Below are 13,836 nucleotides of genomic sequence, written 5' to 3'. Positions count from 1 at the left end.
GTTTTTATGTGGTGGATTCAAGATTGAGGCTGCAGGCCTTGGCGTTTCAACCAAAACGTAAGAGCTTTATATAGATGTCCACACTACAGACTGCCCACTTGCCCATGCAATTGTTCTCTTAAAGTGCCCCTGTCCAGCTACAAGTGAGGAAACATTGAAGATACTATGAACACTGTGGATCTGGAGCCACTTGTAGGCCAGACCAGCAAGGCAGATTTGCTTCCCGAAAGCAGATTAGTAGACAATGTTTTCATGGTCACCATTAGACTTTTATTTCCAGAATACTTTTGAATTCAAATTTCAACATCTACCATGATGGATTCAAACTCATTTCCCAGGGCATTACCCTGGGCCTCTGGATTGGTAGCCCAGTGACAATACCACTACTCCATTGCCTCCCCATAACATTACCACTAGACCACCATCCTCTTACTGCAGAAAGCATCTGCGACATACCAGTGTGATTTAATGACAACCCTGTGCCCACCAGTCCTACACCTGACAGATATGCATTCATCAGTGCCGTATCCATTACAATGACAGATCTGCACCCACTAGTACTACATTTCAGTGTTGTTTGGTGGCTGACATCTGAATGGGTTTCTAGGGTGCGACAACATATTGTTCAGACTTGCCTAAAGGACAGGTTAAAAATAAACCTGGAAAAGCTTGTATCAGTAAAAGTGAACAAGAAACTGTTGGGTGGTCACTGAAACCAAACTGGCTCACTAATATCCTTTAAGGAATAAATATACTTTTGTCCTAATCAGGTCTGGCAAATACTGACTTCAGTCCCGCACCGAATTGTTGACTCCTAAAAGCAGTCTGAAGTGGTCCAGTAAGTCACTCCCCTGTGCAAGTGGCAATCAGGGTCGGGCAGTATTTTTACTCTGAGTCACCTCAATAAAAAAAAAGGCTGAGTCGCTGTTTCTTCTCAACATGGCTACAGATGGAATCGAGCGTTGCTCATATTTGCTCCCATGCTCTGCCCAGACAACATGCGTGACTAACTCTTTAGCAAGTAATTGATGGCTAGCTGGAGCACTTTGGGATGAGTTGCAGATGTTCTAGATAGCAATATTGTAAAAAAAAAACAATAAAGTGTCTAACACAGAAGATTAAAGCCAGAACGAGGAAAAATGGCAAAAGTGGTGAGGAAATTCCTGCGGGCGGGAGCAGAGAGTGAGCGGTTGGCAGGGTGAGTATGTTTGGGGGGGGGAGGGGGTGAGCAGGTTTGGGGGAGGGGGGGTGAGCAGGTTTGGGGGAGGGGGTAGAGCAGGTTTGGGGGAGGGGGTGAGCAGGTTTGGGGGGAGGGGGTTGAGCAGGTTTGGGGGAGGGGGTGAGCAGGTTTGGGGGAGGGGGTGAGCAGGTTTGGGGGAGGGGGTGAGCAGGTTTGGGGGAGGGGGGTGAGCAGGTTTGTGAGCAGGTTTGGGGGAGGGGGGTGAGCAGGTTTGGGGGAGGGGGTGAGCAGGTTTGGGGGAGGGGGTGAGCAGGTTTGGGGGAGGGGGTGAGCAGGTTTGGGGGAGGGGGTGAGCAGGTTTGGGGGAGGGGGTGAGCAGGTTTGGGGGAGGGGGTGAGCAGGTTTGGGGGAGGGGGTGAGCAGGTTTGGGGGAGGGGGTGAGCAGGTTTGGGGGAGGGGTGAGCAGGTTTGGGGGAGGGGGTGAGCAGGTTTGGGGGAGGGGGTGAGCAGGTTTGGGGGAGGGGGTGAGCAGGTTTGGGGAAGGGGGTGAGCAGGTTTGGGGGAGGGGGGTGAGCAGGTTTGGGGGAGGGGGTGAGCAGGTTTGGGGGAGGGGGTGAGCAGGTTTGGGGGAGGGGGTGAGCAGGTTTGGGGGAGGGGGTGAGCAGGTTTGGGGGAGGGCGTGAGCAGGTTTGGGGGAGTGGGGGAAACAGGTTTGGGGGAGGGGGGGGAAACAGGTTTGGGGGAGGGGGGGGAAACAGGTTTGGGGGAGGGGGGGGAAACAGGTTTGGGGGAGGGGGGGAAACAGGTTTGGGGGAGGGGGGGAAACAGGTTTGGGGGAGGGGGGGGAAACAGGTTTGGGGGAGGGGGGGGAAACAGGTTTGGGGAGGGGTGGGAACAGGTTTGGGGGAGGGGGGAACAGGTTTGGGGGAGGGGGGAGAACAGGTTTGGGGGAGGGGGGAGAACAGGTTTGGGGAGGGGTGAGCAGGTTTGGGGAGGGGTGAGCAGGTTTGGGGAGGGGTGAGCAGGTTTGGGGAGGGGTGAGCAGGTTTGGGGAGGGGTGAGCAGGTTTGGGGAGGGGGGAGCAGGTTTGGGGAGGGGGGAGCAGGTTTGGGGAGGGGGTTGAGCAGGTTTAGGGTGCAGTTGGAGGAACATAGCCTCTTGACCCATACTTGAGTGCAGTGAATGAAGTAGAAGTGGAGCAACAGAGACAGGCTAACCTTGTGTGTCAGGCCCACTGTGTGCTTGTGTCATGCTCAGTGTGTGTGTCTGTGTCAGGCTCACTATGTACATCCGTGAGTCAGGCTCACCCTGTGTGTCCGTGTGTCAGGCTCAGCATGTATGTCAGGCTCACCCTGTGTCTGTCTGTGAGTCAGGCTCACCCTCTGTGCGTCCGTGCATTAGGCTCACTGTGTGAGTCCGTGTGTCAGGTTCACTGTGAGTGTCCGTGTGTCAAGCTCACCCTGTGTGTGTCCACGTGTCAGGCTTACCCTGTGTGTGTCCCCGTGTGTCAGGCTCATTGTGTGAGTCCGTGTGTCAGGCTCACCGCGTGTGTGTCCGTGTGTCAGGCTCATCATGTGAGTCCGTGTGTCAAGCTCACCCTGTGTGTGTCCATGTGTCAGGCTCACCCTGTGTGTGTGTCCATGTGTCAGGCTCACCCTGTGTGTGTGTCCGTGTGTCAGGCTCACCCTGTGTGTGTGTCCGTGTGTCAGGCTCATTGTGTGAGTCCGTGTGTCAGGCTCACCCTGTGTGTGTCCGTGTGTCAGGCTAACTGTATGTGTCTGTGTGTCAGGCTCATTGTGTGAGTCCGTGTGTCAGGCTCACCGTGTGTGTGTCCATGTGTCAGGCTCATCGTGTGAGTCCGTGTGTCAAGCTCACCCTGTGTGTGTCCACGTGTCAGGCTCACCCTGTGTGTGTGTCCATGTGTCAGGCTCACCCTGTGTGTGTCCGTGTGTCAGGCTCAGTGTGTGTGTGTCCGTGTGTCAGGCTCATTGTGTGAGTCCGTGTGTCAGGCTCACCATGTGTGTGTCCGTGTGTCAGGCTCACCCGGTGTGTGTGTCCATGTGTCAGGCTCACCCTGTGTGTGTGTCCGTGTGTCAGGCTCACCCTGTGTGTGTGTCCGTGTGTCAGGCTCACCCTGTGTGTGTCTGCATGTCAGGCTCACTGTGTGTGTCCGTGTGTCAGGTTCACTGTGTGTCTGTGTGTCAGGCTCACCCTGTGTGTGTCGGTGTGTCAGGCTCACCCTGTTGTATGAGGGTGTGTCTGTGTGTCAGGCTCAGTGTGTGTGTTAGGCTCACCCTGTTGTGTGTCCGTGTGTCAGGCTAACTGTATGTGTCTGTGTGTCAGGCTCACCATGTGTGTGTCCGTGTGTCAGGCTCACCCTGTGTGTGTCCGTGTGTCAGGCTAACTGTATGTGTCTGTGTGTCAGGCTCACCGTGTGTGTCCATGTGTCAGGCTCACCGTGTATATGTCCGTGTGTAAGGCTCACCGTGTGTGTGTCCGTGTGTCAGGCTCACCCTGTGTGTGTCCGGCTCACCCTGTGTGTGTCCGTGTGTCAGGCTCACTGTATGTGTCTGTGTGTCAGGCTCACCCGGTGTGTGTCTGCATGTCAGGCTCACTGTGTGTGTCCGTGTGTCAGGTTCACTGTGTGTCTGTGTGTCAGGCTCACCCTGTGTGTGTCGGTGTGTCAGGCTCACCCTGTTGTATGAGGGTGTGTCTGTGTGTCAGGCTCAGTGTGTGTGTTAGGCTCACCCTGTTGTGTGTCCGTGTGTCAGGCTCAGTGTGGGAGTTAGGCTCAGTGTGGGTGTCAGGCTCACCCAGTGTGTGTCCGTGTGTCAGCCTCACCCTGTGTGTGTCCGTGTGTCAGCCTCAGTGTGTCCGTGTCCGTGTGTCAGGCTCAGTGTGTGTGTCCGTGTGTCAGGCTCAGTGTGTGTGTCCGTGTGTCAGGCTCAGTGTGTGTGTGTGTGTCAGGCTCAGTGTGTGTGTGTGTGTGTGTGTGTGTGTCAGGCTCAATGTGTCAGGCCGTGTGCCAGGTTCAGTGTGTGTGTCCGTGTGTCAGGTTCAATGTGTGTGACTGTTTGTCAGGCTCAGTGTTGTGTCCATGTGTCAAGCTCAGTGTGTCCGTGTGTCAGGCTCAGTGTGTGTGTGAGTGTGTGTGTTTGTGTGTGTGTCAGGCTCAGTGTGTGTGTCCGTGTGTCAGGCTCAGTGTGTGTGTGTGTGTGTGTGTCAGGCTCAGTGTGTGTGTCACGCTCAGTGTGTGCGTCCGTGTGTCAGGGTCAGTGTGTGTGTGTCAGGCTCAGTGTGTGTGTCAGGCTCAGTGTGTGTGTGTCCGTGTGTCAGGCTTAGTGTGTGTGTGTGTCAGGCTCAGTGTGTGTGTCAGGCTCAGTGTGTGTGTCAGGCCCAGTGTGTGTGTGTCAGGCCCAGTGTGTGTGTGTGTCAGGCTGTGTGTGTCCGTGTGTCAGGCTCAGTGTGTGTCACGCTCAGTGTTTGTGTGTGTCCGTGTGTCAAGCTCAGTGTGTGTGTGTGTGCCAGGCTCAGTGTGTGTCAGGCTCAGTGTGTGTGTGTGTCAGGCTCAGTGTGTGTGTGTGTGTGTGTCAGGCTCAGTGTGTGTGTGTGTGTCAGGCTCAGTGTGTGTGTGTGTGTCAGGCTTTGTGTGTGTGTGTGTGTCAGGCTCAGTGTGTGTGTGTGTGTCAGGCTCAGTGTGTGTGTGTGTCAGGCTCAGTGTGTGTCAGGCTCAGTGTGTGTGTCAGGCTCAGTGTGTGTCAGGCTCAGTGTGTGTGTGTGTCAGGCTCAGTGTGTGTGTGTGTCAGGCCCAGTGTGTGTGTCAGGCCCAGTGTGTGTGTGTCAGGCTGTGTGTGTCCGTGTGTCAGGCTCAGTGTGTGTCACGCTCAGTGTTTGTGTGTGTCCGTGTGTCAAGCTCAGTGTGTGTGTGTGTGTGTGTGTGTGTGTGTCAGGCTCAGTGTGTGTGTGTGTCAGGCTCAGTGTGTGTGTGTGTGTCAGGCTCAGTGTGTGTGTGTGTCAGGCTCAGTGTGTGTGTGTGTGTCAGGCTCAGTGTGTGTGTGTGTGTCAGGCTCAGTGTGTGTCAGGCTCAGTGTGTGTGTCAGGCTCAGTGTGTGTGTGTGTGTCAGGCTCAGTGTGTGTGTCAGGCTCAGTGTGTGTGTCAGGCTCAGTGTGTGTGTGTCAGGCTCAGTGTGTGTGTCAGGCCCAGTGTGTGTGTGTCAGGCTGTGTGTGTCCGTGTGTCAGGCTCAGTGTGTGTCACGCTCAGTGTTTGTGTGTGTCAAGCTCAGTGTGTGTGTGTGTGTCAGGCTCAGTGTGTGTCAGGCTCAGTGTGTGTGTGTGTCAGGCAGAGTGTGTGTGTGTGTCAGGCTCAGTGTGTGTGTGTGTGTCAGGCTCAGTGTGTGTGTGTGTGTCAGGCTCAGTGTGTGTGTCAGGCTCAGTGTGTGTCAGGCTCAGTGTGTGTGTGTCAGGCTCAGTGTGTGTGTCAGGCTCAGTGTGTGTGCATTGTATATCTGTGTTAGGGTCACCGTGTGTGTGTGTCCGGCTGTTCCAGTCTCGATGGGAACTGGGATGTCAGTAATCTCACTCATTCCACCAGCGGCTCTAAACAAACGCTTGCATTAACCATTTCCCCGCTGTTTCAGACACAAGCGGGAAAACTTTCTTTGTGCAACTCGGGCATCCATGTCCCACCCTCGGCATCCCTTCCTGTAACCCCCTTACCTGCGATGTCCCAGAGCTGGAGCCGGATTAAGGTGCTGGGATCCCAGGGCAGCACCTTCAGGGCGAAATCCACGCCGATGGTGGCGCGGTAATTGCGGGAGAAGAGGCGGTGGACGTAGCGCTTGATGATGCTGGTCTTGCCCACCCCCAGCTCCCCGATCACCAGCACCTTAAACAGATGCTCGCTGCCGGGGCCGCTCTCCAAACCCTCCGCCATCTGCAGCTCCGATCCGCCAACCTCACTGCTTCCGCATTCCCGCCACCGGACCCGCCCCGCGGCTCTCCCCCAACCTTAACCCCGCCCCGGACCCGCCCCCAACCCCGCCCCGCGGCTCTCCCCCAACCTTAACCACGCCCCCAACCCCGCCCCGCGGCTCTCCCCCAACCTTAACCACGCCCCCAACCCCGCCCCGCGGCTCTCCCCCAACCTTAACCACGCCCCCCACCCCGCCCCCCGGACCCGCCCCCAACCCCACCCCGCGGCACTCCCCCAACCTTAACCACGCCCCCCCACCCCACCCCCCGGACCCTTCCCCAATCCCGCCCCCTGGACCCAACCCCGCCCCCGGACCCTCCACCAACCCCACCCGCCAGACCCTTCCCCAACCCCCAACCGCAACCCCACCCCACGGACCCAACCCCAACCCCGCCCTCCAGACCCTCCCCCAACCCAACCCTGCCCACAGACCCTCCCCCAATCCCGGACCCAACCCTGCCACCGGACCCTCCCCAACCCGCCCTCCAGACCGTCCCCCAACTCAGCCCTCAGACCCTCCCCCAAACCTGTCCCCTGGACCCTCCCCAACCCCGCCCCCCTACACCCTCTCCCAAACCCGCTCCCTGCCAATCCACCTAACCCTGCACATCTTTGGACTGTGGGAGGAAATCGGAGCTCCCGAAGGGAACCCACACAGACACGGGGAGAACTTGCAAACTCCTCACAGACGGTCACCCAAGGCTGGTATTGAACCCAGGACCCTGGAGATGTGAGGCAGCAGTGCTAACCACTGTGCCACCATGCCGCTCAAGAAGCTCCATGAAGGGAGAATGGGGACATGGCAGGGCAATGCCCCAGTACCCTGGCAGTACCCAACTGGTTGGCACTTCCAAGGGGCAGGGCATGAAGGGGATGGGTCCGGAAGTGGAGGAGGGCATTTGCCAACCCCATAGTGGGGTGTTACTCACCTGGGAGGGGCCACTGATACCAACGATTGGGGGGAGCCTTTGCTGGTGAGAAGTGAGGGGTGAGATCGGGGCACCTGAGACCAGGATGCCCTTCATGTTACGACACCCTGGGCTAGCACACGGTCAATTCCAGCTCCACGTGTCCCGGAGTCACAACACAAATGAATTAGCCAATAGTTATTATAAAAATACCAGAGGTCTTTAGCCCTTAGCTGCCCAATAATTACAGTCACCAGGATTGTAAGTTTAAACACAATTAATGTTTATTTATAACAAGAACTGTAATGAAATATGCAGTATAGATAGCTGGTTACCGATTAACTAATTCCCACTTTAACTTGCCCCAACCCTCTATACTGCTGTTAAAACCATGCTTTCATTTTGTGGTTTGTATTCAGGTCTCTGTAGTTTCAGGAATACAGCTCCCACAGGCTTTCTGGAGAGAGTGATAGTGCTCACAACATAGTTCTGGAGAGAGTTACCGTGCTGCCAGAATCAAAACTGATACCTTGGGACCCTGGAAAGCATACCAGTGGGATAAGATCCAATCACCACCTGTTACCGGGCAGAGCACAATCTTTTGGGCCAATTTATTGGCCACCAGCCAATCAATCAAACCGAGTCCCAACCCATCTCTCTCACCGGTGCCTAAAATTCAACAGCTCCAGTTTAAACCAGTAGGTGATCTCTCCTTAAGTTTCTGGACTGTTCTACTTGAATTAAAGACACACACGGCTTGCCTTAAAGATACATGAGCATTAATCATCCATCGATCAAAATAAGAATGGCAAAATAAAAGAAAGGGGGAATAAGGGAATTAAACAGGAAGGATCCTTACATTTAAAAATGGCGCCCCGATCTTTGAGGTGTCGAACCTGCTGGCATCTTCAGGTCCCGCTCCCCTCCTTCAGGGTGCAGTTCACCCCAACCTTCAAAACATTTGTAAGTGTGGGTGGGTCTAGATTGTGACCTAGATTGCACCAAACAACTTGGTGGGAATCGCACCCTGTTTCCCGCCGGAGACCATACTTAGAGATGTTTTGGGGGAGAATTGCGCCCAAAGTCTTTCCTCATTTCAATGTTGCTTACCTTACCAATCACCGTAAACTGGTATTCTCTCGTTCTAGATCTTACCACCAATGGGAACAGTTTGTTTCCACCGACTTTGTCCAGACCCTTCATGGTTTTTGTATCCCGTTTAAAAAAGTTATTTCACGGGACATGGGCATCAGTGGCAAGGCCAGCATTTGTTGTCCAAACTTAATTGCCTTTGAGCTGAGTGGCTTGCTGGACCATTTCATAGTCATCATTGCTGTCTGGAGTCTGGAGTCACATCGAAGGTAAAAATGGCATAATTTCCTAACCTAAAGGGCATCATTAGCGAACCAGATCAGTTTATACAACAACTGATGGTAATTGTCATGGTTACTATTACCGACATCAGTTTTATATTATAAATTAATCAATTTAATTTCCACTAGCCTCCATGGTGGGATTTGAATCAATGTTCCCAAATCATTATTCCCAGGCCTGTGGGTTATTAGTCCAGTGACATTACCACATTGCCACCCATATGAAATCTCCTCGCAATCTTCTCTTCAATGAGAACAGCCCCTGCTTCTCCAATCTGTCTACATATCTGAGGGTCCTCATCCTTGGAATCATTCTCGTGAATTGCTTCTGCACCCTCTCTAATGCCTCCAGATCCTTCCAACGCCCGATGTCCGGAACTGGATACAATATTCTAGCTGAGGGTATTCGATGTTTTACACAGGTTTCTCAGAACGTTCTTACTTTTATACTTTGTGCCCCTATTCATAAAGTCTCTTGTTCTTCATACAAATCACTTCACACTTCTTTACATTAAATACCATCTGCCTCTTGCCTGCCTATTCTATCAACTTTAAAAAAAAAAATATTTCATCACAAACCTGTATCAAAATAGGGTACAGCAAATAAAGACCCTGGAAAACATACTTCCCAGCAATCAACTATACAGTCCATACAATTTTTTTCCCTTGTTCGCCCTCACTTAAGAACTGTGATAATAGTTCAATAAATAAGTTGAACTCATTTCATAGCCTGGACCTTCCTTTGTTGAAGCATACATCAAGGAAGCAGCTTATGCTACACGAAGCAGCATAACACATGATACCAGGCGTGCCTGTTATATCTATTTAGTTCAACTCAACAAGATCCGTGATAACCAGCTACTGAACCCAGGCACGATGATCGAGATTCCGGTTCCTAATCCACTCAGGTACCAGGCAATCTCTGTGCCAACTAGCGTGCATTCAAGCAACGATTTCAGGTTTACATGGAAGCATCCGGCCTAACTGGTGTGGCCGATGCTGAGAAGATTGCGCTTCTACTCACCATTGTAGGTGAACATACAACAGAGATCTTCCTCTCCTTTAAATAGTCCCAAGGGCAGGACAGAACGCGATTCCAGACAGTCCTGGACAAATTTGGAAGCTACTGTGAGGTAAACACAAAAGAAATCGGTACAACTGGCGCCAATACTCACCACGAGGCAGAGGTAGGGTTGCCACAGAAGCAAGCGACGATTTTGATTGGCAGCCATTTTGTGCGTATCCAGCCGGCCCAGTCCGCACATGCGCAGTTCCCTGGACGACGCAAACCGGCAAAACAGTGTTTTGCGCATGCGCGAGAAACCGCACAGTAAAGGAAAAGCGATTTGCACATGCGCAATCCATTCCTACGCTTTACGTCACGAGCGTCATGATGTCAGAGGCCCCGGACCATGCCCACTTAAAGGGGAAATGTCCGAAAATTACCAAGAAGAGTTTTAAAGCCGCAAAACACCATTCTTTCACCTCGAAAGACAGAACAATGCCTGAACATCTACCAGTAGTTGAAATCAACCTCCGCAGAACCCTGCAACAAACAGTTAGCACCACCCAAAGAGATGATTTGGTCCTTGAAGACTACTACTCAGACGATGATTTCTTCCTTGGACACAGAGAGCGCAATCCGAAACACAAGAAGATAATTGGTTCATCGAAGCATACTACTCAGACATGGCTGAGTTATTCGGATATGATGATCATACAAGCATCAGCGCCACGGTTGAAACGCTGAACACAACTCTACTCATGGTAGATGAATCCAATACCATGATGCCATGGCACATCGTCGATACATTGGATGACAGCAACCTGTCAAATACCCACGAAGAAGACAAAACCCACAGAGAGCGGCCTGATGCCACACAAAGAGTCCCCGACTCCACACAGAGGGTGGTCCACGCACCACGAAGAGTCCCCGACTCCACACAGAGGGTCATCCACGCACCACGAAGATTCCCCGACTCCACAGAAAGCGATGAAAGACTCCACAGCGAGACCACTGCACGACTCCGTTGAGAGCGCACAGATCGACTCCGAAGCGAGACCACTGCACGACTCCACACAGGGAACGAACGATGCCAGACTCCACAGAGAGAGCGATACAAGCCTCCACAGTGAGCTCGTTGACAGGCTCCTCAATGGGATGATTCAAATGAACTGGACATGACTCCAGACGGGGAGCACCGAGGAATCAGAGACGAAACGCACAATGCAACAGCAGATGCAACAAAGGACACTGCCACAAGTAACTTTGTGAAAGACTCCAATTCTCCACTCGGTGTGGTCATTGAGCACAACAAACACGACAACATAACCTATAAAAACAACAACACAGACAACAACAGCACCAACGTCAACAACAAGCACGTCAAAACCAACAACACTGGAACAACGACTGGTACGACATGGTACAACTCTGCCAATGCAGGACACTGTGACAGCACAGCTCAAGACAATGGCAAGTGTGCAGACATACCATGGCATGATAACACATCTTACAAATTCATGTTTGCTACACTCCAAACAAGCAGACCAGCTTTCAAGGCGGCTGATATACGGCATCAATACCGCAAACACAGACACCAGTCCAGGTCAGACAGGAAAGGTGACATCAAGAATCGGGACCACAAGCATTGAAAAAAAAAGGAGTCCAAATCAGACAACGAAGTGATTTGACCATTTGAACACCTCCTCCATGACTTCTTGGTTCCTTAAGCACAAGGACACTGACGGCGTTCACAAGGAAATGACAACATCAACATCGACACTTCAATCACAAAACAAGAAAGCCACTCGACCATATTAATTTGTGAACTCTGGACACATAAATATTATTTGGTATTGTTTAATCATCACTGTCAACATGACTTGTAACATGTCATCACTTATCTACCTATTTTGTTCAATTTTCTTTAACCAAGTACAGAAAATATGTAACATGAAAAAGGAGAGATGTGGCGATATGCATCACTGTATATACACAAGGGGTTAATGTAAATACACTACAACTAAGTAACCACTAGAAGGAGCACCAGAGATGTCATGACATGCAGACATACAGCCAATGGGTCATTACAACAGGACACAACCAATGGGTAATCAGAACACCCAGAGGTGGCATTACCACAAGGGGGCACTTCACAACCCATATAAAAGGGCAAGGCACACAGGCTCTGCCTCTTTCCACAGACAGACATCTAGAGAGTACATCAGGGTTGATCAACAGCATCACACCCAGCACATGTAAAATAAGGGCCCATGGTATTCGAGGTAAGGTACTAACATGGATTGACGATTGGCTGTCAGGCAGAAGGCAGAGAGTTGGAATAAAAGGTTCTTTTTCGGAATGGCAACCGGTGACGAGTGGTGTCCCGTAGGGTTGTGTTGGGGCCACAGCTGTTCTCTTTATATATTAACGATCTAGATGACGGGACTGAGGGCATTCTGGCTAAGTTTGCCGATGATTCAACGATAGGTGGAGGGGCAGGTAGTATGGAGGAGGTGGGGAGGCTGCAGAAAGATTTAGACAGTTCAGGAGAGTGGTCCAAGAAATGGCTGATGAAATTCAACGTGGGCAAGTGCGAGGTCTTGCACTTTGGAAAAAAGAATAGAGGTATGGACTATTTTCTAAACGGTGACAAAATTCATAATGCTGAAGTGCAAAGGGACTTGGGAGTCCTAGTCCAGGATTCTCTAAAGGTAAACTTGCAGGTTGAGTCCGTAATTAAGAAAGCAAATGCAATGTTGTCATTCATCTCAAGAGGCTTGGAATATGAAAGCAGGGATGTACTTCCGAAGCTTTATAAAGCATTAGTTAGGCCCCATTTAGAATACTGTGAGCAATTTTGGGCCCCACACCTCAGGAAGGAAATACTGGCACTGGAGCGGGTCCAGCGGAGACTCACACGGATGATCCCAGGAATGGTAGGCCTAATATACGATGAACGTCTGAGGATCCTGGGATTATATTCATTGGAGTTTAGGAGGTTGAGGGGAGATCTAATAGAAACTTACAAGATAATGAATGGCTTAGATAGGGTGGATGTAGGGAAGTTGTTTCCATTAGCAGGGGAGACTAGGACCCGGGGGCACAGCCTTAGAATAAAAGGGAGTCACTTTAGCACAGAGATGAGGAGAAATTTCTTCAGCCAGAGAGTGGTGGGTCTGTGGAATTCATTGCCACAGAGGGCGGTGGAGGCCGGGACGTTGAGTGTCTTTAAGACAGAAGTTGATAAATTCTTGATTTCTCGAGGAATTAAGGGCTATGGAGAGAGAGTGGGTAAATGGAGTTGAAATCAGCCATGATTAAATGGTGGAGTGGACTCGATGGGCCGAATGGCCTTACTTCCGCTCCTATGTCTTATGGTCTTATGGTCTTATGGCTTAGAGCAGGCTGGTAATGATAGACTGAGTTACTACAGCTAGATTAGCAGAGAGTCGAACTCATTTAAGAACTGTGTTAATAGTTCAATAAACACGTTGAACTCATTTCAGGAGGTGTTCATAGTCTGGACCTTCCTTTGTCGAAGCATACATCGAAGCATACATCAAGCTTATGCTACACGAAGCAGCATAACACAACAATCACTGTCTCCAATTTCCAGAAAAAGGCCTTTGGAAGAAAGATCGGAGGGCCTGGAAAACAAACAGGCACCTTGGCAGCACATTCATTTCTACCACCTGCACCCTCCCTGCCAGTGTCAGGTGTAATGTATCCCATCTCTTAAATCCCCCCCCCCCTTATCTCCTCCACCAACATTGTCAAATTCCACCTGTGCATCGTAGCCCACTCTCACATCACCTGAATCCCCAAATACCTAAACCCTTCCCTAGCTATCTTGGACGGCAACACCTCCAATTTTACCCCCCCCGCCCCATTCACCAGAAACACTTCACTCTTCCCGGCATTTAACTCATACCCGGAGAAGGCCCCAAACATCTCCAACATTCCCATGATCCTACTCATACTTCCCATCAGGTCCGACACAAACAACAAATGGTAGTCCGTGACAGTGACAGTGCTCCCTGCTCCCCTTCACAATCCTCTGCCACTCCGCTGACCCCCCTAAGGGCTATCGCCAAGGGCTCAATCGCCAGCGCGAACAACAGTGGCGGCAAAGGATACCCCCTGCCTTGTTTCCCTGTGCAGTCCAAACTCTGACAACTCATCCCATTTGTACATATACTTGCCACCGGGGATACATACAAAAGACTCACCAACGCCACAAACTTCGGGCCAAACCCATACTTACCCCAAATTTAAAATAAATTCCTCCACTCCACCCGATCGAAGGCTTTCTCCGCATTCACAGAAACAATGACCTCTGGCATCCGCCCCCTGACAGAGTCTTAACCAAATTTAGCCTCCTGATTTTGCCAGAGAG

At 51.6% G+C, this 13,836-nt stretch overlaps 1 protein-coding gene across 1 annotated transcript in view; it reads right to left on the bottom strand.

Moving 5' to 3' along the window:
* Window positions 1-6,159, bottom strand: part of LOC140420725 (ras-related protein Rab-32-like) — a 98,710-nt gene extending 92,551 nt beyond the window's left edge. Inside the window, exon 1 of the mRNA XM_072504718.1 lies at window positions 5,898-6,159. Within this exon, the coding sequence (XP_072360819.1) occupies window positions 5,898-6,114 (217 nt within the window). The 5' untranslated portion in view covers window positions 6,115-6,159. The remainder of the gene's footprint in view (window positions 1-5,897) is intronic.
* Between the last annotated feature and the right edge of the window lie 7,677 nt (window positions 6,160-13,836).

This window comes from Scyliorhinus torazame, chromosome 1 (assembly GCF_047496885.1).
Source record: "Scyliorhinus torazame isolate Kashiwa2021f chromosome 1, sScyTor2.1, whole genome shotgun sequence".
Taxonomy (NCBI): Eukaryota; Metazoa; Chordata; class Chondrichthyes; order Carcharhiniformes; family Scyliorhinidae; genus Scyliorhinus; species Scyliorhinus torazame.
Note: the sequence above shows the minus strand (reverse complement) of the source record. Positions and strands in the feature narration are given on the sequence as shown.